General features: G+C 40.3%; 1 protein-coding gene across 1 annotated transcript in view; it reads right to left on the bottom strand.

The window, feature by feature from the left end:
• Positions 1-523: 523 nt before the first annotated feature.
• The window catches only part of LOC142370449 (coagulation factor XIII A chain-like), a 44,610-nt gene continuing 19,165 nt past the window's right edge, over positions 524-25,968 (bottom strand). Inside the window, exons 2-18 of the mRNA XM_075453030.1 lie at positions 16,237-16,299; positions 16,039-16,141; positions 15,780-15,956; positions 15,300-15,548; positions 13,761-13,879; positions 13,569-13,676; positions 13,146-13,320; positions 12,587-12,725; positions 9,297-9,400; positions 9,128-9,216; positions 7,495-7,648; positions 7,295-7,404; positions 5,711-5,876; positions 5,473-5,627; positions 2,926-3,062; positions 2,141-2,246; positions 524-559 (exon numbers count right to left, since the gene is read on the bottom strand). Coding sequence (XP_075309145.1) covers positions 524-559; positions 2,141-2,246; positions 2,926-3,062; positions 5,473-5,627; positions 5,711-5,876; positions 7,295-7,404; positions 7,495-7,648; positions 9,128-9,216; positions 9,297-9,400; positions 12,587-12,725; positions 13,146-13,320; positions 13,569-13,676; positions 13,761-13,879; positions 15,300-15,548; positions 15,780-15,956; positions 16,039-16,141; positions 16,237-16,299 — 2,190 coding nt within the window. The remainder of the gene's footprint in view (positions 560-2,140; positions 2,247-2,925; positions 3,063-5,472; positions 5,628-5,710; positions 5,877-7,294; positions 7,405-7,494; positions 7,649-9,127; positions 9,217-9,296; positions 9,401-12,586; positions 12,726-13,145; positions 13,321-13,568; positions 13,677-13,760; positions 13,880-15,299; positions 15,549-15,779; positions 15,957-16,038; positions 16,142-16,236; positions 16,300-25,968) is intronic.

Below are 25,968 nucleotides of genomic sequence, written 5' to 3'. Positions count from 1 at the left end.
ATATATGTTGGGGAACTGTTGTTGCCTTAAAGTGTTTAAACATTCCTAAAGCCAATATCTAAATTATATATAATGTATAAATTCAATCTCAATCTTTAAAATCTGACTTAGAAACTAAAGGGAAATGGTGGCGTTTAAAAATCAAAAATCTGATATTTCATCAATCAGAATATGAATTTTACTTTATTTTACGCGTTTACTTGACCTTAATGTTTAGTTTCTCCATTTTGCCAAATAAACGGAGATTAAAATGTGTGCTGTATTTCAGTTTAAAATTTTAAATCATGCTTTTTATTTCTACTGTTTTAATGTATCTGTGAATCACTTTGTTGTACAAATAAACCTGCCTTGCCTTAAATTAAAGCATTAAAAATGCTTAAAAAAGACTTTACAGGCTCACACAAACCTCCATATCTGTGGAAAAAATATTAAAATATTGATTTCTGAATTAAATTGATTTTAAAGAAGAAAATGGATCACTGAAGAAGTTGTGTTCATCGGCTCTCTGCGCTCAACCAGAAGCTTATGGACTGACGTTCACCTCAGCTCTTGCCTGGACCTGAAAAATAAATACAAATAAAAAGAAATTAATAAAACTATGGTGTCAAAAGTCTAAATTGTAACCACTTAAGGACACAAGTTAGGGATAAGACCTGGACTACATGTTAAAACAAGCTAACATATCGGTTTTTATAGCATGTTTAACATGCTAGGATGCAAATTAGCATGTTTAAAGACAGCAAAGTTACGTAATTCATGTAGATTATTACAAGTATGATTTTTTCAATGCTACACAAAAGAGAAAAGATACAAAGCTGGAAATTAGCAGGTCAGTTTTAACAACTGTTGGATGTTGAAACTACAGTGAAGCTTGTTAGCCGGCATGCTAACACATACGCTACATTTCTCCTGCTAATCATGAAGCTGAATTAATTTAGTAGCTGTGTTTTGAAATGGATGCATATCACAGTAATAGTTAGCATGCTAATGATTCATGTTAGATGTGAAATATTAGCATGCTGATGGTTAGCGAACTATTAGCAGTTGATGCTAATGTTAGCACGCTGGCTAACATCTAAAGAATATGAGAAAGTAGAATAAGAAAGATTCAGTAGGTGAGCTTGTTAGTGTTTGAAAGATTGATTTTCAATGTTTGAGACAAGTTTTACACACATTTCCAATGTTTCGTGATATTTTACACAGCCACAGCCAACAAAAGGTACGCTCGCTAAAAGATCCACTCGAAGATTCGCTATTCTTTACTGTGCAGGGTTCTTTTAGCTTGTATATATATATATATTTTTTTTAATATTTTTTCTTTTTTTTACCTCCTACTTGATATATATATTATATTATACTCCAGGTTTATTGCTGTTTTGCCCCAGGGATAAGAGGGAAACACTATTTCAATTCTGTGTATGTCCTGCACATATAGCAGCATTGACAATAAAGTTGACCTGAAGTGGGAAATAGTTTTACCAAAAGTAGGCTTTTTGTTGCATTATGCATCTACTAAAACACCATCGTAGTAACTCCTGACAGTCCAGTTAATGGGTGATAAAGGACCAGAACTTTATCTGGGGAACCAAAGGGGAATGTTACCTCTCAATAAAGCTCGAGTAACTGATATAATGGAGACATTTCTAAATCCAGGTTAAAAACATTTCTTTTCTCATGTGTCTATGCATGAAATCTGCACGATATCTTTGAATTAATCTGGACTGTTGCTTGTTTTTAAAATAATTTAAATGATTTTATTTGTTTCTCTTTATATTCTTTTGTGAATTTTTAATGCTTCTTCCACTCCCTGCTGCAATGCTTTTATTTTATGTAAAGCACTTTGAATTGTTTTGTACATGAAATGTGCAACACAAATAAATTTGATTTGATTTGATTCCAGATAACACACAAGTCCTCTGGAGTCCGGGACATGCCTTGTTTTCCCCCCGGCATCTGTGCACGAAGAAGCTACAACGTCCTCTACAGTTTAGAATATTGTAAGTTGAACCTTACTAAGAAAAATGGGGCTGATGGGAAATGTGGTTTTAGTGATAGAATTGGCGAATCTGCCTCAGAGTAATGATTTTGAGGAGCTCCTGGAAGTTAAAGCAGCTGTGAGCAGAGGTTTGGTTTCACTCACATCGCTCAGGTTGTCGCAGTCCAGCTGTACCACGATGTATTTGAGTCCCGGCTTCTTGGGTTCGAACTCCACCGTCTGGGAGATCTCAGCGTGCGGATGAATGGTTCTAAAACAGATAAAAGACGTTGAACGAAAATCTAACAGAGGAAGAATGGGCCGGAGCTCGTTTAACAGCTCAAACGCAAACTATAAATACAAACTCTAAATTACTACAATACAAATGGATAAGCAGACAGTATGTAACCCCAAGTAAGCTGCACCTTTTTAACCCAAATATCCCAGATACTTGCAGGTTCTTTATTCCGTTGCATGTGGGAATGCCCTCTGAAAAAGTGTTGAGCCTGGCCGGTCGAATCATTGAAAACGAAGTACCTCTCAAACCAAAGTTTACTAAATATTCACCCGGACAACTTTGTGACCTCCAAAAATGAAAAATCCTGACTCAATATTTGTTTTCTGGAAGCTAAAAGATGTGTAGCCTGTTCATGGAAAAGGGATAAACCTAACAGGGATGACTTTTTACTCGGCTTTAGAAAAGATAAGCTCCACCACAAAAAATAAGCTTTGACAAGTTTTGGAAAATCTGGAAGGTTTTCTGTAATTTCCTTGAAAAAAATTACATTGAATTAGTATACACATTTATATTATTATTTATTTATTTCATTTTTTTTTTTTATTGCTATGCTTTTTTTTCTTGCATGTACCTGTTGTTCACCGTTTGTAAATGAACAAAATGTGCAATAAACACATGTTTAAGGCTCGGCTGTTGCCCGGGGCGCGCTTACTTGTAGGAAAACGTCCTATTTTTCATCAGTCCGGGCGCCTCCATCACCAGGATGGCGTTGTGCAGGGTTATGTTGAGCGGGTTCTTGAAACGAACAGTCACAGACGTCTTCCTGTTCACCTGTGGGTTCCCACTGAACTGCAGGGAGATCAGCACAATATGTCGTGAGTTTCATGTTTCGTGCCATTTTTACAACCTAAAAATGTGGAGCGCAAAGTGGAATTGCAAACAGTTCTTTTCCGTTTTGTCGAGGTAATACACTGGAGAAAATGCCCCTCCAAAAATAAGTAAAAAAAACAACAAATAAAAGACGTTTTTGCTTGAAATAAGCAGTAAAATCTGCCAATGGAACTAGTGAAAATCGGCTTGTCAAGATTTCACTTAACAAGATATTTAAGATTTATTGTCTTAAAACAACTCCCTATATCTGGCTGAAATAGTGCTTGTTAGGCAGTTGTTTCTCATATTAAGTCTAATGAGATATTTGGACTAGAAATTAAACAAATATACCAGGTAATTTAGATTTTTTAAGTGCTCTTTTTGCATTCAATTATCCTGTTTTTAATCCTGAGTTTTTTGTTTTCTTGCGATTACGATTGATCGTTGCTTGTTGTCGTCAGAGCTTTGAGTTCTTGAGGTGAAAAGGTGATTGTTGTCAGCTGGAAACACCGAATTTCATCGTCCATTATGGCCAACTTTGAGGAGGATCTATGACAATAAGTCTTAGGCATACGTGTGGAGTTCGGTTTAGTAAACGTCTGTTCTTGAGTCTTTAGATTTCCTGTAGTTACGCCTCAGCAGGGCCGGCCCAAGCCTTTATGGGGCCTTAAGCAGAATTTCATTTGGGCCCCCCTACCATCACCTCAGCTCCAGATGCCTCATTATTCCACAGGCTACACTGTTATGTGTGTAACGGATTATTTGTAATCATCTTACATTATACAGGTGTCATTCTTGTTTTTAACCTTAAAGGGATAGCAAACTCATAAATATGGTTTAATTAACTTCTACATAAAGAGTGATGTATAAGTATGGCTCATTAATTTAACTATTTGAAAGTAACATCAGCAGGCTGGAGACTGCATTTATAGTAAACACGTTAAATAGTTTAATTTCTTTCAGATGTGCAATGGTGTGCAAAATGTTCAAAATACAAAATAGAATCGAATGACATTCACATTATCTTACAGAAAAATAAAGTTCCAATCAAAATTAAATACTTAAATAATAAATACAATACTTAACTAAGGCATCAATTAACCTTGTATTAGTATTGTCAAAATTAATTTTTTTTCTGGTGTAATACAATTTCGTTTAAATTGTTCAATGTTATTTTAATTTCATGTATATATTTATTTTTTTATCACAACATCTCGGTGCTCTCTGGGGCCCCCTGGTGGTGTGGGGGCCCTAAGCGACCGCATAGTTGGCATATGCCTTGGGCCGGCTCTGCGCCTCAGGAACTGTTTAGTCAGAGGAAAACAAACTTTTCCAGGTCAAACTAACACAATGTTAAAGGGATAGTTTGTGGCTTCTTGAAGTGGGGTTGTGTGACGTTCTTATGAGAAGTTTGTACCTTTCCTTCAAAAGGAAAACTAAAAACACTCAAACCTCAGGAAACCCTACGTTGTAGATTCTTCTACAACCCGTAACCAGAGGTGGGTAGTAACGAGTTACATTTACTTAAGTAAGTTTTTGAAAAAATTATACTTCTAGGAATAGTTTTACATCTCTATACTTTTTACTGTTACTTGAGTAGATTTGAGCAGAAGAAGTTGTATGACATCCCATATTATTATTAGGTCCACCTGAGTCACTTGCAGGCTGGATAATCTCGCGGGATTTCAAAATATCTCGATATTTCCGAAAAAAATTACCGCGAAAAACAGAAAAAAATTACAGCTAAAAACAGAAAAAAATTACAACGAAAAACAGAAAAAAATTACAGTGAAAAACAGAAAAAAATTACAACGAAAAACAGAAAAAAATTACAGCGAAAAACAGAAAAAAATTACAACGAAAAACAGAAAAAAATTACAGTGAAAAACAGAAAAAAATTACAGGGAAAACCAGAAAAAATTACCCAGAAAAACAGAAAAATAGAAAAAAATAGCCAGAAAAACAGAAAAAAATTACAGCGAAAAACAGAAAAAAATTACAGCGAAAAACAGAAAAAATTACCCAGAAAAACCGAAAAACAGAAAAAATAGCCAGAAAAACAGAAAAAATTACAGCGAAAAACAGAAAAAATTACCCAGAAAAACCGAAAAACAGAAAAAATAGCCAGAAAAAAAGAAAAAATTACAGCGAAAAACAGAAAAAATTACCGCAAAAAACCCAGAAAAAATAGCCAGAAAAACAGAAAAAATAGCTAGAAAAACAGAGGGAAAATACAGCAAAAAACAAACCCAAACATAAATTAGACAGAAAAAACTGAGTTTTTTTTTTTTTAAGTGAATCCAACACGCTTCCGTAGAATACATCCAAACATTAACATAACGAAAAATACATCACAGATCATTTTGAAGCTGGAATATTTTTGTTTTACCATTATGTCGATGCTCGGAGAAATCAGCGAGACCACCTTGAAGTCAGACACTTCTTCATTGCCGCTGCGTCCGTTGACCACGAAGTGCAGGGCGCTCTGGGAGCCCAGCAGAGACATGTACTCCTGAGGCTGGACCTGGAACGTTGTACTGTTAGCTGCAACACAAACACAAATCTGAGGGTGTCAAAGGGTTCATCTTCAGAGCGGCAGAAAGGACTGTGGTGGCTGTTTGGCTCACTCTGGTGGGGCCCCACACGAACAGTGAAGTTCTCCTCTTTGAAGCTGTTGGTAACGACTCCGGTGTAGAAGACGACGGATTGTTCCAGGTGGGCTTCCACAGTTTTGGCGACTTCACTGTTGTTGGTGAAGATCACAACCACTTTCACAATGTCACCCAGAACGTGCTGGACAGTGGGATGGGGGGGCGGAAGATGGACATTATTATTCAACTGTTAGCCAGTTTGTCTCTTTTCTTCAGTTAATGTAAGGGAAAAACTGTGTTCTCCTTTGCTGTTTGCTCTTTTGGATAAATGATTGTGAAAACCTCGAGGTGTTCCTCAGGAGAGGATCCGGATTAATTTGCCAAGTTTGAGAGAGAGCAACAAAAAAAATCTGTTGTTTTGTTTTGTTTTCCCGCTTTTCTTTTTCTGTTTAGAGATCCTAAACTTTTGTTCAGGGCTGGGCAACGATTAAAATGTGTAATCTAATTAATCTCATGATTTCCCTGATTAATCACGATTAATCGCATTTGTACGCAGAATCCCAAAATGAATCCAAAAGTAGTGTATAGCTGTTAGCATTTAGCTTTATTTTAAGTGTGCTGCCATATGAATGAAAGTGCCATAACATTTGTTGTGCAAACACACTTTTAACATCAGCATCTTTCTGTAGTTTTTATGTAGAAGCCTCGCTCCACTGTCTGTTTCCTTGAATGACTTGCTGCTATCAGTTGTGTGTTTTGCCTTTAAGTGATATTTTAGACTGGAACTACTACGCTGAGAAGACAATTCAACTTGGCAGTGTTTACAGATGACTTTGGTTCTGTCGACTCCGCCGTCTGGAAGAACTTTAACATGAAAATGGCCGAGTAAAAGTTCCGTACCCTTCTCCATGTTTGGTGGATCCGCCGAGTACTTTCTTTTCCTGTTCCACAGCAGACAGCAGCAGACTTTTACAGAATAAAAGCCTGTGAGCAGCAGACTTTTACAAAATAAAAGCCTGTGAGCAGCAGACTTTTACAGAATAAAAGCCTGTGAGCAACAGACTTTTACAGAATAAAAGCCTGTGAGCAACAGACTTTTACAGAATAAAAGCCTGTGAGCAACAGACTTTTACAAAATAAAAGCCTGTGAGCAACAGACTTTTACAAAATAAAAGCCTGTGAGCAACAGACTTTTACAAAATAAAAGCCTGTGAGCAACAGACTTTTACAAAATAAAAGCCTGTGAGCAACAGACTTTTACAAAATAAAAGCCTGTGAGCAGCAGACTTTTACAAAATAAAAGCCTGGGAGCAACAGACTTTTGCGATAATAAGATAAATAATAAAATGGTTGGTCTGTGGCGTAGTGGGTAAAGCAGGCGCCACATGTACAGCTCGAGTCCCGCATCGGATGGCCCTGTGCTGCATGTTGTTCCCCCTCTCTCTGCTTCCATTCTCTCTGAACTTTCCTATCCATTAAAGGCAAAAAAGCCCTAAAAAAATTGTATTTTTATTTATTTATTTATTTATTTTTAAATAAAAAATTAAACATGCTTTGATGCGCAACAAAATATTTATTGGCGTTAAATAATTAATATGTTAATGGTCGCAGAAATATTACCTGTTCAGCCGTGATGTCAACTGAGAGATTGGCGTGAGGCAGCTCGGGGTGGTCCCTATCACAGCCGTACGCCTCCGCCGCAGTCATAGTCCTCTCGTCTTCTGGACTACCTGCAGACACAGATCAATGCACCGCTTATTTGGATGATCACCTCATTTGTTAGAATGGTCACCTGGAAGCTACACCTCTGCGTATGTTACCTTCAGCGTACTTGTAGTTAAATGTGACGTCCTCAGATGTCATTGCGCCGATAGCTTTGGTTAAAATCAGCTTTCCAACAGAAGTGGTGTCCACCTTGAACGGGGTCATCGTGCCGAATTTGTCTCTCATTAGGTAGATGATGTCACTGTTGACCTGGAAGAAGGACACTTTATCGATCTGAAACCAAAGCCTGTCCGGATTTGGTTTTGTAGAGGCAGTAAAGAAACACTAGAAAGAGCTGTTCCTGCGAAACAGCAGTGAGAATGCTTATGAGCTGAATGGGGATCGCTTACCATGCTAAAAATGCTGAAAATAGTTCAATTTTAGCAGTAAAAACTGTTGCGATTGTTGTGATTTTTGTGTACTACCAAACTTAACATTGGAGTTAGTCAGAGAATTTATGAGGTTGATCTGGGTTCAAGGCTCATAGCTGAAATTCTGTAAATGTGAGCTCTTTAGTGGTTAAATTGGCTGAAAGAGGACAAAGTTTTCTACATTTTAAGGTATCATTTGTTTCTCTAAGTTAAACTGTATGAAAGTTAAAGGAATTTGTTGGAAAAAACTGAAAAATTTTAAACTTATCAGCACGCACTCAACTGTGTACTCATTCATAAAAATCAAGAAGGAGCAAAATGTTCATGTTTTTGAAACTGTCATATTTCAAAATTGGCTGAAGATTTGAAAAAGCTGAAACAGTTGGTGATAGCTGAATGTCTTGTGACCCATTTAAAGTCTGAATGGTGTCTCTAGCTGAAAGCATGCAGAAGTAGTTAGGTTGGAAAGAGGAAGATGATTTGGAAGAGCTGAAAGCAGTTTCCATTCATTTGAATGACGGGAAAATTTGAATAAAAGTTGAATATCTTAAAAAGAGTAAAAGTTAAAAAACACCAAAAATGATGACAGGAATCTGCTGAAAGAGCTGAACGTTTTGAGACCAAAATTGTAGAAATAGCTGAAAGTATGCAGGAGTAGTTAGGTGCCGAAAACTGATGGAATAATAATAATAACAATTGAAACAGGGATTTAGTAGTGAGAATGCCTTAAAGCATTCTCACAATTACGGAAAAGCCATGACGTAGTTTCAATAAGCTTATGAGTTGCAGTAAACCATCACCAACATCTTGCATTAAAGCCAATCCATGCTCCCTGCACCCATCTCATACAGTTTGAGCCCAATGGATCTTGGCATCATAATCAAGAGAGCATCTATTGATGGAAAAACCTGGTCAGTCAGAATATTCAGGTAGTCAGACCAAATCACCTTTTCCATCGCGTTCCTTACGGTTGCACAGCTGGTCATTCAAAGTACTTCCAGTTATCTTCACATTGTTTGCATACAAATGCACTTAAAGTTATTTTTAATTTAATGGGTTTTTACATTTTTTAAAATCTTTTATTATTTATTTATATTTATTTATATTTATTTTTATTTTTTTCTTCTTTTTAATGATTTTATTGCCTTCTTGTGATTTTATGTAACTGTGAAGCACTTTGAATTGCCTTGTGTACGAATTGTTTCCTGTAAATAAAATTGCCTTGCCTTGCCTACTTTCGCTATTAAAGCATTTTTAGGGTGGTGCTAAGAAGGCTCCTTGAATAAAGCCGGATATTTACAGCTCGTTCCCCACTAACCTCAGCAAAGACGAACCCACTGTCAAATGGGTGACACAGGTCACCGTCCTTGATGGCGCTGACAGAGGCTGGACCGCAGCGGTAATGTCCTTGAAAGTAAACAGAGTCGATTTAATTGCACATTCAAACCATCTATGAGTTGACGTGTCCATCTTTTTGTCTGTCCTACCATCACTGGTCTCCTGGGGTGTGGCATCCACCACCTGCCATCCTTTGTATTTCGGTGGCAGGTCGACACGATTCATGTACGCCTCACACCAGCAGTGGTAGTTCCTAAAGGGCGAAAACTAGTTAGAATAGAATAGAATGCCTTTTATTGTCACTATACAAGTATAATGAGATTAAAAGCATCTCCTTTCTCAGTGCAGACATGAGCATATAAAAAATATAAAAAGTATATATATATAAATATATATAAATGTACAGGGCTCTCGAGTCTCACGCAATGAGCGTGAGACACGCATTTCAACAAGTTCACACGCCACACATGCCATTTCTCACGCTGAGAAATGATCAACTTCGTCGCACAGAAATTCTAATAAATAAACTGACTGACTGACTGACTAACTAACTAACTAACTAACTAACTAACTAACTAACTAACTAACTAGCTGACTGACTGACTGACTGACTGACTCACTCACTCACTACCTACCTACCTACCTACCTACCTACCTACCTACCTACCTACCTACCTACCTACCTACCTAACTGTCTAATTAATTAATTAATTAACTAACTAACTAACTAACTAACTAACTAACTAGCTAACTAGCTGACTAGCTGACTGACTGACTGACTGACTGACTGACTGACTCACTCACTACCTACCTACCTACCTACCTACCTACCTACCTACCTACCTACCTACCTACCTACCTACCTACCTAACTGTCTAATTAATTAACTAACTAACTAACTACATACCTAACTAACTAACTAACTAACTAACTAACTAACTAACTAACTAACTAACTACATACCTAACTAACTAACTAACTAACTAACTAACTTGCTAACTAACTAACTAACTGACTGACTGACTCACTAACTACATACCTAACTAACTAACTAACTAACTAACTAATTTGCTAGCTAACTAACTAACTAACTAGCTAACTAACTAAATAACTTGCTAACTAACTAACTGACTGACTGACTGACTGACTGACTGACTGACTCACTAACTACCTAACTAACTGACTAACTAATTAACTAACTAACTAACTGAATAACTGGAGGCGTATGAAAGTCTTTCAGTTCACAAACTAAACTACTAACCAGAAAAGCTAGAAAAACATTCAGATTTAACTAACTAAACTGTGGCCTTTAAGCATACTTCCACTTTACAGACCAAGCAGCTTACCAGCTGCCTCATATCTAACTAGTTAGACGTGCCAGCAAATTACATCGTTGATTAACTACCCTGACCACAAATGCAAAATAGAGACAAAGCTGGTTAAATAAATAACTAATTAATAACACAGTCAGCTGGTTGTAACTAAGTAGCTTCATCACCAACTGAATCAACCGACCAACCTTCTAACTAAACAGCAGCAACCAGGAAACAACTAGTTTCATGTGTAATTAGAACTTTCAAGACGGTCAAGAAAGCTTCTTGACCATCTAACTAACCATTGGATTAACCAGTGACAGGGCTCTCAAGTCTCACGCAATGAGCGTGAGACACACGCATTTCAACAAGTTCACACGCTCACACGCCACACATGCCATTTCTCACGCTGAGAAATGATCAACTTCGTCGCACAGAAATTCTAATGGCCGATACTATAAACGAGTCAATAGCAGGTTACTGTGCGCTCCTACAGCTCAGAACTATAGCTCTGTACAGCTGTCTGGATTTAGCAAACCATCGGCAAATCACAAAATAGAATTTCTCAGCCAATCAGAAAACAGAATTTCTTGTTGCCGGGTGTGAAATAGCTTTCAGCTGCAAGCACGCGTCCCATGAATGCACAGCGGACATAGCCTATTATGCTCTGAATGCGTGCAGAAGTTGTAGACGAGCTGGAGGTGGAAGAGAACCGTCAGGATCATCAGCAGGTCTTATCTTCATTTATTTGAATCTTTTATTAGTTACTATAGTTTTCCTACTCCTTGTAAAAGACCAATACCTGCCGGTTAAAGTGTTCGTTGGAATAGTAGGCCTAAATATTCAGCACACACCCTTTGACATGAGCAACTTAATGAAAAATGAAAAATATGTAGGAGTGTAATTAGGCTTCCGTGGTTCATTTTTTTCAAAGGTGACTGGTATGAGCAGATTCCCAATAAGGCTATCTACAATTGCCAAACTGGTAATAGTTCTGCCGCACTGAAATGCTGATGCAGAGAGGATTTTTAATCTGCCACAAACACTTACAACACTCACAGAGAGGGACTGCTCAAGGGGCCGATAGTCACTAAATAACAGAATGCATTCCTCATGAATGTGGGGTGGGCCTAAATTTAAATGTACCTCAGATTTACTGCATGTGTGTAACATTTATGTTTGTTTTTCTTTTTTTAATTTGTCTCTTTTTTTGGTTTGTTAAGACTTTGCATACCTAAAACAATTTATTTAAAATATAGCAGAATTTAGTGGAAAAGTGAAGATTTGTGATTTTGGTATAAATAACCCCCCCCCCACACACACACACACACACACACCCCCGACCAAATCTCACTCCAAGCACACTTGAAAACTTGAGAGCCCTGAATGTATATATATATATATATATATATATATTCACAGGGATGGACATAACTGGCCTCAGAGACTGAGGAAAGGAGCTTTTTGTTTTTGTTTAAGGGTAGGGTAACCCTAACCCTAACCCTAGAGACGGTTTCCAACCCTAAATGTGACTACAAGATGTGAATTCGGCAAGAATCTGTCTGAGATGCTCAGCTGCTAACGTAGCTTAGCGGGTTTTTAGCTGCTTGTTTTTCATCCATCATAAGCCTCATTAAACCTCTGCATGTGAGAGAAAAACTGTGTTCACAAGTCATTGTAACACTGCAATGTACCTTTTATTTATTTGGAAAAGGCAGGAAGTGGATTAATTAAACTAAGGCAAACTTTGGTTGTCTTGCTAACTAGCTTAAACTTAGCATCCTTCTCTTTATTGATAGCGCTAGCTGCCTGGTTTGGAGGTTTTAAAGGAAACCAGGACACATTGAGAGCTGTTTTTATAGCTATTGCATACATCTACGTTTTTTTTTTTTTATGGTACAATAAAATCTAAAAAGGTGTTCAGTGTAATTAATTGTTATCCTCAGATTTTAGCTGTAAAACTGCACGATTTTCTGGAAGTGTCAGAGTGAAGTCAGATTTTCATTCAAATCTGACCCATCTGAACTGGGAGTTAAGTGGCTTACCACAGGGCTTTATTGAAGAAAAGGCTTTTTTAGTAAATAAATTCGCTGTTTTTGGTGTTTAACCAATAAATTCGGACCAACCAGATGGAGTCCCTGGTGTTGCGTCTGTCTGGTATGCCAACTTCCTTGAAGATGAGTTCAGTGATCAGGTTTCCTGTGTTGTCGTGGGCTGAGTTGAAGTTGGTGATGACCCTCCCTGGAATGCCGAGGCATCGAAGGACTGAAGAAACACAAAGTCAGTAATATTGTTTCATACAATTAATCTGGTTAAATGCCTTTGATGAATGTGACTACGTCGAAAAATTACTTGACTATCTACTTTACTACAATTTTGAGTTTTGATTGCTTTCTGTTTCTTTATTGTCATTTTCATGTCTCTTTGTGGTTGTGTTTTTTGTCTTTGTCGCCATAATAAGACTTTGTTATTATGTTAAGCCGCCTTGTGTTCATATTTTGTCTCGTTGTGTTCTTGTTGTGTATCTTGTCAATCTTTTTTAAGCTCCATTTTAGCTCTTTTTGCGTCTCCCTTGAGGTTGTGTAGGATCTATTTTTGGTTCCTTAGTCTATCCGTACTTTAAATTCTTTAGAGACACGACAATAGCACTTTAAGGTGTATCGTGGTAACCATGCGTGCTCTTACAGGTGCAGAGAACTCCAGCAAACACCCAACATTGGGCATAACAGACAGGAACTCCGTTGGTGAGGTATTTCTGCAGAATTTGGACGCTACCAATCCAAGATGTTGGGGCGTTACCCATGGAGTAGTTATCACTCCAGTTCCCAACCAACACACCTTGATCATCCAGAGAATTGATCTGAAAGAAGGAGGAAGTCAAAGTTGAGTCAAGATTTATAAAAAAATTAGACCCATTTCCACTTCAAACCTAATTTCCAGCATTACGGAGCACATTTAAAGCCCTCCTTAAGAAAATGCATGCACTTTTGTTTGGATTAACAGATTCAGTAAACAGATCTAGATGTGACTGAGTGACTTCGTTCAGAAAATTAATCTTTTTTAAATTACAATATCAGGTAAGTCTGTTTTCCCGCTCTGCGTTCTCACCATGGCAGATGCCTTCCTAACGATCATGATGACGTTGCCACGACTGTGGATTGGCATCTCACATACATCCAAGATGTAAATGCAGGCATCCAAAATGTTGTCCTCAAACTGCAAGGAGACGACACATAATCTGTTAACACTTGCCCACTTTATCCTTCACACTGTGATATCTGTGTTTAAGTTTGTGAGTACCTGTCCATAAATCCAGTTGCGTTCTCCTACAGAATCCGCTGAGCCCTGGTAGATGATCCCGGTTGGGTTCATGACGTACTCATTGCGTCCAGCTTCATCAGGATAAAAGACGTCGTCCTCTGCAAACAGTCCAACAGGAATCATTTCACCAACACTGATGCTATAAGTTATTTTATGCGGCCACTTAAGGGTGCACAAACGACTCTCTTTTAGCTCCGTCTTTGGTCTCCACCAGCTTCTGAAGGAAATTTCGAGCTCTCAACCTCCAAATTGTCCCTTGAGGTTGTAACCCGAAACAACAGGTAACAACACTGACAGAAATCAATCAAAACGGAGCAACAGACTGAGCTGTTAATGAATTACTTCCACAGACAGAATATTGGGCTAATTTGTTGTGATGTCGGAAAAAAAATCAAGATCTTCAAACTGAGAATTGAAAAGAAAACTGCTTATAAATGTGTGTTTACGCGCATGAATCCCTCAGCTGTTTGTGCAAGCAGGTTATTACAAACTTTTAAATATAAAAGATATAAAAATGCATTTCAGCAACTGAAGAAGGGATGAATCGGTCGTTTTAAGTTAATTTAATTAATTAATTTATTTTATTTATTTATTTTTATTTATATTTTTGGATAAAGTTTATTTTTTAATTTTATTTAATCTTATTCATTCATTTATTTATATATTTTTAGCAGGTTATTACAAACTTTTACATATAAAAGATATAAAAATGCATTTCAGCAACTGAAGAAGGGATGAAGCGGTCGTTTTAAGTTAATTTACTTCACTGTTTGTGTTGAGCAATAATAAACTAATCTGATTAAAATCAAAATTGCGTTTAAAAAAGATGGATGGAAACATTGTTCCACATTGTTTTTGAGAAGCCCTGTCCTATGATGTCATGAAACTGCAGCAGCTTTAACCCTCTGAGCAGGACAGGAAGCCTGCAGTACACCCCCCCAACCAACAGGTGGCAGTGAAAGCAGACAGGCTTCTAGTTTATTTATTTATTTTGTTCATTATTTTTTTTGGATAAAGTTTATTTTTTAATTTCATTTTGTTAATTAATTATAATTTTTTTGATAAAGTTGATTTTTTTTATTTTATTCATTCATTTATTTTTTATGATAAAGTTTTTGTTCATTTTAATTTATTTTATTCATTTATTTTTTTGGGGGGACAAAGTTTATTTTTTTTAATTTAATTCAATTTTATTGATTCATTTATTTATTTATTTTGTAGCAGGTTATTACAAACGTTTACATATAAAAGAGGTATTAAAATGCATTTAAGCAACTGAAGAAGGGATGAAGCGGTCGTGTTAAGTTAATTTACTTCACTGTTTGTGTTGAGCAATAATAAACTAATCTGATAAAATCAAAATTGCGTTTAAAAAAGATGGATGGAAACATTGTTTTTGAGAAGCCGTGTCCTATGATGTCATGAAACTGCAGTAGCTTTAACCCTCTGAGCAGGACAGGAAGCCTGCAGTACACCCCCCCATCCAACAGGTGGCAGTGAAGGCAGACAGGCTTCTACCTGGACACCAGGGGTTGAACAGCAGGTACATGTTGGTCTCGGGGTCCTTTTTGGTCCGTTGCATGCCGTCGGCCATTGATATGGCCACATACGTCCGATACATCCCCACGATGGCTTTGGCATCCGGTGTGACGCTGAGTGACACGACGTTACCCTGCGTGCCCACTATCTCACCGGACCACGAACCACCCTGGCGGTTACCGAAGGTCACTATCACATGGGAGTTCTTGTTGGGTGAGGGGTCGGCACCTGGGGGATAGCAAACAGAGAGAGGCGAAGATATGAAATAAGCGCTGTACCAAACCTGAAAATCGTTGAATTATGGTGAATGAAAGTTTACTAAAAGGTGATTCCTGTACTCCCATCGTGCGTCAATCCACTGAAAAAGAGCCATCCCTGTGTTCCGGTACCTTCTCATTCCAAAGGTCGTGGGTTTTCCTCGCTTCATTTAGAAAATAAACGCTTGAAGTTCCAACTCACCAATGAGGAACTCCAACTGGAAGTCATCCTGTGGCGTCAGTGGACGGCTGAAGGTCACATCTATGACAAAACTATGACCACGGCGGACTACCAGGAGGTTGGTCGTGTACTCGGTTGTGTTGTGGCTCCCTTCATTAAATTCCTTACGCATGTTGACCCCCATCACCTGCAGGGCATCTGAAAGAGGGGAAAATGTAGGTTAAGGACACTAAAGACGCTTAAATCGTCTTCACGGACTGAGTCGTGGGAGTCTTACCACCACCAGCTGGAAATGCTCTGGGCCCAGCATAAGATGAACCGTCAAATGGTTCAAAGTCCTGAAAGTCGTCCCTGTCGTCTATCCGAAGGTTGGAGGTCGGCACCTACAAATCATCAGAAACAGTAAACAAAGACGTGGTGAACCATCTGTGCTTAGCTGCTTCCGAATAAAGTGCGATGCTTCGATCGGGATGCGTACCGGCCCAGTGAAGCGGCCCTTGTAGTTGGATAATGACATGATGGTTGAAGCTGAAAAGTTCCACTGCAAAAAGAGAGAAAACCCCAAATTCATCTTTAACAACTTGTGAAGATTCCTGAAATCACCAGTAAAATGTTCCCATGGGGCATGTGTTCATGCAGACCGATGCGACCTCTGGGGGTATTAAGAGCAACTGCGTGCGAAAGGTAAAAAAATGGTGTCCCTCATGGTGCAGTTGCATTGAACATGTGGGTTTCTTCAAAACCAATTTCAGGTTCCTCATTTTTAAGTTAAAGCTACATCGGATAAGTGCAAATTAGCAAGTTAGCTCTATTCCTTTAACCCCAACCCTGGTCCTGAGACCTCTGGTACTACGTGTGATCCCCCTGCTGTCCAAACCCAACCAGGAAGTGTTTTTGGATAAAGTTTATTTTCATTTTTTTTGTTTGGGATAAAGTTTATAGATTTTTTAATTTTATTTAATTTATAATTTTTTTGGATAAAGTTTATTTTATTTTATGTTTTTCTATTCTATTTAAAAAGGTTTTGGATAAAGTTTATTGATTTTTTTATTTAATTTTTTTGGATAAAGTTTATTTATTTATTTATTTTATTTGTTTGGGATGAAGTTTATATATTTTTTTATTTTATTTCATTTTTCATTTTTTTGGATAAAGTTTATTTTATTCTTTAATTTTATTTAAAAAAATTGGATAAAGTTTTTTTCATTTAATTTAGTTTCACTAATTTATTTTTTATTTTATTTAAAAAATATATTTGGATAAAGTTTATTTTTTGATCTATTTAAATTTATTGGATAAAGTTTTTATTTAATTTCATTGTTTTATTTTATTTTATTTATTTTTTTTGGATAAAGTTTATTTTTTTTATTTTATTTTATTTTATTTTATTTTATTTTATTAATTTATTTATTTAAATAATTTTTGGGGGATAAAGTTTATTCCACGTCTCCATCTCCTGTAACAGGCCCAGAGTTGAAGGTATCGCACTCGGCTGTGTTATCCACCTCCGTCCCAGGCAGGATTGAGTAAAAGTCATTTGAATAACATCTCATTTTCTTTCTGCCAGTTTTCAGGACGTCATTATGAACAAACAGGGTATGAATAAACAGCTTCTCTATGAATAAACAGCTTCTCTATGTATAAACAGCTACTCTATGAATAAACAGCTACTCTATGTATAAACAGCTACTCTATGTATAAACAGCTACTCTATGTATAAACAGCTACTCCTCACATGTAAATAACCAATTACTGGTGTCAAGTAACAAATTACAGTTGCAGATAAACGTGAATTAGGAGCATTTCAGGCTTTTAAACGTTATAATTGATAATTGGGCTCCTGTTTGGCCTGTTTTTACAATAATTATCTGGTCCTCAGCAGGTGTTAAAACTCAGTAAATCCAACCTCAGATGACATATAAAACTGTCATTTAATTAGTTTTTACAAAGTTTGTGGTTGAAAGAAGCCGATTTATTTTAAATGGATATTAAAACTGTAATAATAGAAATAATATCTCATGTTCTGTCTGATATTTGGGATTTATTTTCATTAAACTCGGCTCTTTTTTCAGGAATCTAGATATAAATATCTTCAGCTGTGAGACTTTTATTGATAATTGAAGATATAAACTTCTAAACTGACGTGATAAAGGCAAATAATCCAGTTTTTAATCATCTTTCACTCGAGTTTCTGTGAAAGCGCTTCGTCAGATTCTCAAAAGTAATCATATTTTTATCAGATTATACTTAGAAAAGTTCCCTCTGCTCACCCCAAACATCTTTTTAGCTGTTTTAGTTTCTCTTAAACACTTTAAACACTTTACGGTTTGTGATTCCAGATAAAAACGGCTGAAACTCACCAGTCAGATGGGAAGAAGTTGGCCTGCCGGGTCTCTGATCCGATCAGAAGATGATCAGACCGACTGCAGCATCACTTTATATATACACTCGCTCTGCTTCCTCTTTTTACACACACTCTCAGGTTTCCATCACTTCAGAGGACCTCACATTGACATCCATTCATGCCCTGCAGACTCACACTAACCACCAGAAAACATTAAAACATTCTTACAGTTAGTTATTAAATGTTTAATGTAACTAAACATTAGCTTAGTTAACATTAATGGAGGAATTAATGTGAGTCAGTTCTCCACAAAGTGACTGTGAACACATAAATGTCCCCATAAGATAAGGAAAACGTGTGAAATTATGAGTTTAATAGCGCTTGTTTGTCAGGCAAAAACAGATTTTTTTACATTTAACTTTAAATTTTTAACAACATTAAATATTTACTGATGATGAATTCATAAGTGATGCATTAAACTGCGAACTTAAGCGAGTGTGAGGGTGACCTCGACCCAAACCAGCTGATGACACGCTGACCCCTGATGTGTTCAAAAGTTTAAAAAGATGACAGAACAAACGCAGTCAGCTGATCAAATCAATGGGCGAGATAATCAGTGCTGGATCAATATAAATCTGAACAAAGAGAACTTTTTTTATGTCTATAAACTAAGTGAACCCCTGATCCAGCAGCCGGTAGCAGCAGTGTGTGAGAAACTAAGTGAACCCCTGATCCAGCAGCTGGCAGCACCAGTGAGTGAGAAACTAAGTGAACCCCTGATCCAGCAGCTTCAGCAGCAGTGAGTGAGAAACTAAGTGAACCCCTGATCCAGCAGCTGGTAGCAGCAGTGAGTGAGAAACTAAGTGAACCCCTGATCCAGCAGCTGGTAGCAGCAGTGAGTGAGAAACTAAGTGAACCCCTGATCCAGCAGCTGGCAGCACCAGTGAGTGAGAAACTAAGTGAACCCCTGATCCAGCAGCTGGCAGCACCAGTGAGTGAGAAACTAAGTGAACCCCTGATCCAGCAGCTGGTAGCAGCAGTGTGTGAGAAACTAAGTGAACCCCTGATCCAGCAGCTGGCAGCACCAGTGAGTGAGAAACTAAGTGAACCCCTGATCCATCAGCTGGTAGCAGCAGTGAGTGAGAAACTAAGTGAACCCCCGATCCAGCAGCTGGTGGCAGCAGTGAGTGAGAAACTAAGTGAACCCCCGATCCAGCAGCTGGTAGCAGCAGTGTGTGAGAAACTAAGTGAACCCCTGATCCAGCAGCTGGTAGCGGCAGTGAGAAACTAAGTGAACCCCTGATCCAGCAGCTGGTAGCAGCAGTGAGTGAGAAACTAAGTGAACCCCTGATCCAGCAGCTGGTGGCAGCAGTGTGTGAGAAACTAAGTGAACCCCTGATCCAGCAGCTGGTGGCAGCAGTGAGTGAGAAACTAAGTGAACCCCTGATCCAGCAGCTGGTAGCAGCAGTGAGTGAGAAACTAAGTGAACCCCTGATCCAGCAGCTGGTGGGAGTAGTGAGTGAGAAACTAAGTGAACCCCTGATCCAGCAGCTGGTAGCAGCAGTGAGTGAGAAACTAAGTGAACCCCTGATCCAGCAGCTGGTAGCAGCAGTGAGTGAGAAACTAAGTGAACCCCTGATCCAGCAGCTGGTAGCAGCAGTGTGTGAGAAACTAAGTGAACCCCTGATCCAGCAGCTGGTAGCAGCAGTGTGTGAGAAACTAAGTGAACCCCTGATCCAGCAGCTGGTGGGAGTAGTGAGTGAGAAACTAAGTGAACCCCTGATCCAGCAGCTGGTAGCAGCAGTGTGTGAGAAACTAAGTGAACCCCTGATCCAGCAGCTGGTGGGAGTAGTGAGTGAGAAACTAAGTGAACCCCTGATCCAGCAGCTTCAGCAGCAGTGAGTGAGAAACTAAGTGAACCCCTGATCCAGCAGCTGGTAGCAGCAGTGTGTGAGAAACTAAGTGAACCCCTGATCCAGCAGCTGGTAGCAGCAGTGAGTGAGAAACTAAGTGAACTCCTGATCCAGCAGCTGGTAGCAGCAGTGAGTGAGAAACTAAGTGAACCCCTGATCCAGCAGCTGGTAGCAGCAGTGAGTGAGAAACTAAGTGAACCCCTGATCCAGCAGCTGGTAGCAGCAGTGAGAAACTAAGTGAACCCCTGATCCAGCAGCTGGTAGCAGCAGTGAGTGAGAAACTAAGTGAACCCCTGATCCAGCAGCTGGTAGCAGCAGTGTGTGAGAAACTAAGTGAACCCCTGATCCAGCAGCTGGTAGCAGCAGAGTGTGAGAAACTAAGTGAACCCCCGATCCAGCAGCTGGTAGCAGCAGTGAGTGAGAAACTAAGTGAACCCCTGATCCAGCAGCTGGTAGCAGCAGTGAGTGAGAAACTAAGTGCACCCCTGATCCAGCAGCTGGTAGCAGCAGCAGTGAGAAACTAAGTGAACCTCTGATCCAGCAGCTGGTAGCAGCAGCAGTGAGAAACTAAGTGAACCCCTGATCCAGCAGCTGGTAGCAGCAGTGTGTGAGAAACTAAGTGAACCCCTGATCCAGCAGCTGGTAGCAGCAGTGAGTGAGAAACTAAGTGAACCCCTGATCCAGCAGCTGGTAGCAGCAGTGAGAAACTAAGTGAACCCCTGATCCAGCAGCTGGTAGCAGCAGTGAGTGAGAAACTAAGTGAACCCCTGATCCAGCAGCTGGTAGCAGCAGTGAGTGAGAAACTAAGTGAACCCCTGATCCACCAGCTGGTAGCAGCAGTGTGTGAGAAACTAAGTGAACCCCTGATCCAGCAGCTGGTAGCAGGAGTGAGAAACTAAGTGAACCCCTGATCCAGCAGCTGGTAGCAGCAGTGAGAAACTAAGTGAACCCCTGATCCAGCAGCTGGTAGCAGCAGTGAGTGAGAAACTAAGTGAACCCCTGATCCAGCAGCTGGTAGCAGCAGTGAGTGAGAAACTAAGTGAACCCCCGATCCAGCAGCTGGTAGCAGCAGTGAGTGAGAAACTAAGTGAACCCCTGATCCAGCAGCTGGTAGCAGCAGTGAGTGAGAAACTAAGTGAACCCCTGATCCAGCAGCCGGTAGCAGCAGTGAGTGAGAAACTAAGTGAACCCCTGATCCAGCAGCCGGTAGCAGCAGTGAGTGAGAAACTAAGTGAACCCCTGATCCAGCAGCTGGTAGCAGCAGTGTGTGAGAAACTAAGTGAACCCCTGATCCAGCAGCTGGTAGCAGCAGTGTGTGAGAAACTAAGTGAACCCCTGATCCAGGAGCTGGTAGCAGCAGTGTGTGAGAAACTAAGTGAACCCCCGATCCAGCAGCTGGTGGCAGCAGTGAGTGAGAAACTAAGTGAACCCCCGATCCAGCAGCTGGTAGCAGCAGTGTGTGAGAAACTAAGTGAACCCCTGATCCAGCAGCTGGTAGCGGCAGTGAGAAACTAAGTGAACCCCTGATCCAGCAGCTGGTAGCAGCAGTGAGTGAGAAACTAAGTGAACCCCTGATCCAGCAGCTGGTGGCAGCAGTGTGTGAGAAACTAAGTGAACCCCTGATCCAGCAGCTGGTGGCAGCAGTGAGTGAGAAACTAAGTGAACCCCTGATCCAGCAGCTGGTAGCAGCAGTGAGTGAGAAACTAAGTGAACCCCTGATCCAGCAGCTGGTAGCAGCAGTGAGTGAGAAACTAAGTGAACCCCTGATCCAGCAGCTGGTGGGAGTAGTGAGTGAGAAACTAAGTGAACCCCTGATCCAGCAGCTGGTAGCAGCAGTGAGTGAGAAACTAAGTGAACCCCTGATCCAGCAGCTGGTAGAAGCAGTGAGTGAGAAACTAAGTGAACCCCTGATCCAGCAGCTTCAGCAGCAGTGAGTGAGAAACTAAGTGAACCCCTGATCCAGCAGCTGGTAGCAGCAGTGTGTGAGAAACTAAGTGAACCCCTGATCCAGCAGCTGGTAGCAGCAGTGTGTGAGAAACTAAGTGAACCCCTGATCCAGCAGCTGGTAGCAGCAGTGAGAAACTAAGTGAACCCCTGATCCAGCAGCTGGTAGCAGCAGTGTGTGAGAAACTAAGTGAACCCCTGATCCAGCAGCTGGTAGCAGCAGAGTGTGAGAAACTAAGTGAACCCCCGATCCAGCAGCTGGTAGCAGCAGTGAGTGAGAAACTAAGTGAACCCCTGATCCAGCAGCTGGTAGCAGCAGTGAGTGAGAAACTAAGTGAACCCCTGATCCAGCAGCTGGTAGCAGCAGCAGTGAGAAACTAAGTGAACCTCTGATCCAGCAGCTGGTAGCAGCAGCAGTGAGAAACTAAGTGAACCCCTGATCCAGCAGCTGGTAGCAGCAGTGAGTGAGAAACTAAGTGAACCCCTGATCCAGCAGCTGGTAGCAGCAGTGAGTGAGAAACTAAGTGAACCCCTGATCCAGCAGCTGGTAGCAGCAGTGAGAAACTAAGTGAACCCCTGATCCAGCAGCTGGTAGCAGCAGTGAGTGAGAAACTAAGTGAACCCCTGATCCAGCAGCTGGTAGCAGCAGTGAGTGAGAAACTAAGTGAACCCCTGATCCACCAGCTGGTAGCAGCAGTGTGTGAGAAACTAAGTGAACCCCTGATCCAGCAGCTGGTAGCAGGAGTGAGAAACTAAGTGAACCCCTGATCCAGCAGCTGGTAGCAGCAGTGAGAAACTAAGTGAACCCCTGATCCAGCAGCTGGTAGCAGCAGTGAGTGAGAAACTAAGTGAACCCCTGATCCAGCAGCTGGTAGCAGCAGTGAGTGAGAAACTAAGTGAACCCCTGATCCAGCAGCTGGTAGCAGCAGTGTGTGAGAAACTAAGTGAACCCCTGATCCAGCAGCTGGTAGCAGCAGTGAGAAACTAAGTGAACCCCTGATCCAGCAGCTGGTAGCAGCAGTGTGTGAGAAACTAAGTGAACCCCTGATCCAGCAGCTGGTAGCAGCAGTGAGTGAGAAACTAAGTGAACCCCTGATCCAGCAGCTGGTAGCAGCAGTGAGAAACTAAGTGAACCCCTGATCCAGCAGCTGTTAGCAGCAGTGAGTGAGAAACTAAGTGAACCCCTGATCCAGCAGCTGTTAGCAGCAGTGAGTGAGAAACTAAGTGAACCCCTGATCCAGCAGCTGGTAGCAGCAGTGAGTGAGAAACTAAGTGAACCCCTGATCCAGCAGCTGGTAGCAGCAGTGAGAAACTAAGTGAACCCCTGATCCAGCAGCTGTTAGCAGCAGTGAGAGGGAAACTAAGTGAACCCCTGATCCAGCAGCTGGTGGCAGCAGTGAGTTTTTTAGGTAAATTAAAGAAAATTTAAGCAACTGATGTTTGAAATAAGATGTAAAAACAGAGGCTTTCTCCTGCAGCCCAAAGCCAGTCTGTTTCTAACTGTGCTGTCATGACCTTTAACCTTTAACATGCTAACTGAGGCCTGCAGAGTGATGTTGAATCAGGGTTTTACTCGTGTTTGTCACAGTTTAACGGCCGATTAATGTGATTCTGGCGTCCGGATGGAATTCAGCTCCGAACAAAGAAGTTTTTTCTGTTCTGATGTTTGATGTTTTTATCAAAAAATCTGCTGAAGCCTTAAAGTTTGTTCCCTTTAAATTAACTTCCTCTGAGCAGGTTGTCCTGACACGCTGCCGCTGCTTGTTCAGATTCTTTTCTTTCTGACACAGAAACAGACCGACTGCAGATTTTAATATGACGCTAAACAGCAGATTTACTTCACTTTGGGCTTAAGGGAACCCTCCAACAGATTCACTGCTGCCGCAAAAGGATCTTTTTCAATGTTTTTGGAGGAAAAACCATTTAAAATTAGGGCTGGGCAACGATTAACATTTTTATTTATTTTTTATCAATATTTTATTCATTTTCAAACAGACACAGAACAGAGAACATACATGACAGCAGAGGCAAGTACAAATAAAGTGACATAAAGTGAACAACACATGGAAAGAGAGACAAAAGACAACAAATAATAATTAAAAAAATATAGTAATAATAAAAAATAAATACAGAAATAAATAAGCAGAAATAAAACAAGCAAAAATAGCAATACTATAATGGACCTTTCATGGGAAGTTCTAAGAGAGTTTACAATTCAGACATTGTGTCGAGCTGGCCTTGCCGAACGTCAGAAAATGAACCCTGGATCAGTACCAACTCTCTTTGGCCCAACTACAGACCTCGGACAAGTAAGTAATTTAACGCTCTATAACTGTGTTGCTTTCCTGTATCTACAGTATAGTTACAAAGCTTGTTACCACAAGAAAGGGTTTGTATCGTTAGCTATGCAGCTAATAGCATCAGGTATGCGTGTGTCATGTTAGCAAGCTCTTATCTCTGCCAACTGGGCTGTTGGAGGTGTTTGCATGCCCATGAGATGGTTAGTTCACTCATTTTAGACCAAAACCCCCGACTTCAAGCTTCCTGAAGAACAATGAATCCGCAAATTCAGTGCATTTCATCAGGATAATGATTCATTCATGGTTCCAGCGCTAGCGCTACGTGCATCTTTGCAAACCAGAGCAATCAGATGAGAATGTCAAAATCCTCACTCCTGCTTTCCCCTTCACGCACGCCTTTTTTGTCGTCTTGCTGTGTCTTGTGTAGCACTTGCTTGATGTTTGACTGTGGTAGGAGAGTTGTTCACTAACTAGTTCGTCATATTGTCAAAGTAAGCTCATTTCAACAGGTTTCGCTAGTTTTACGGCATAGGGCTGCCGTGCCATCTACGTGCCATAGCGATTCACAAAACATTTGCGCAAGGTACCACGGGGGTAAGTAAGGCCACAGCCCCACCCTCCGCTTTGGATTTAAAGCTGCAGACCCTAAACAGCTCATTCTGAGGATCCTAAGGAAAGCTCATTTTTGGGACTGGCTGTAATTCTGCACCAAGGCAGAATTTTGGGGAAAAAAACTCAGATACAGTATTAGGGGACCACTACAGCCTATAAAAATACACGAAAGCTTCCATTTATTTTCATGCCATGGCACCTTTAAACTCTAAACTCTGTAATCTTTAGCAACATTTGAAACATTTTCAGATGAGAAAGTAGTCGTTTAGATCCCCAACGTGTTGAAAACCTGACAAAATACCGGCTGTTTACAATTTTGTTCCCACGAATTCGGCGCTACTAAAGCTAGCCGCAGTGAGCAACGCACTTCCGGTTATTTTCACAAAATAAAATACCCGTTGCCTTTTATCATAGGGAAAGCCATTACCATACAATTGGTGCTTTTGTTTTGAAAACAGGAAGTGAACCTACCCTCGTTGTAGCTAGCTTGAAACTGCCGTTTTGACAGGAAATGACGATCGGCGACGTCACGTTACGTTGCATCTTGGGTAGTTTGAGTATGAGTAGTAACCTCATGATGCATACCCAACATTTCGGAGAATCTAGTATGCATCCGGGAACTTCTCGCTTACTCAAACTCGCATACTAGCTCTAAAAGTTAGTATGAGTAGTAGGAGAAGTATGCGGTTTTCGAACACAGTCACAGAGTCTCTTTAGCGGGTCCTGGGTCTACCCCGAGGCCTCCACACAGGAGGACATGCCCAAAACACCTCACCAGGGAGGCATCCGGAAGCATACCCACCTGAACTGGACCAAACCACCTGATCGCTAAGGGTGAACCCAGCAACCCTTGGGAAGAGGCTAATTTCTGCCAATTACAGTTGTGCTCCCATTCATCCGATCGCTGCCCACAGCTCATGGCCGAAGGTGAGAGCTGGAACGTAGAACAGTTTCACCTTCGCTCTTCTTCCGGCTGTCCAGAGACCAAAGAGGCTGTAAGAAGAGGCCCGATGCACCATCCATTGCCCTTGTGAGGGTAAAAAGCTGCTCCGGTGTTCGACTTTTCTCCTCCTGAATCTGAGGTTCGCCTGAATGCT

This window comes from Odontesthes bonariensis, chromosome 20, assembly GCF_027942865.1.
Source record: "Odontesthes bonariensis isolate fOdoBon6 chromosome 20, fOdoBon6.hap1, whole genome shotgun sequence".
Lineage (NCBI taxonomy): Eukaryota > Metazoa > Chordata > Actinopteri > Atheriniformes > Atherinopsidae > Odontesthes > Odontesthes bonariensis.
The sequence above is the reverse complement of the archived record's forward strand: the minus strand, read 5'-3'. Positions and strand labels throughout refer to the sequence as shown.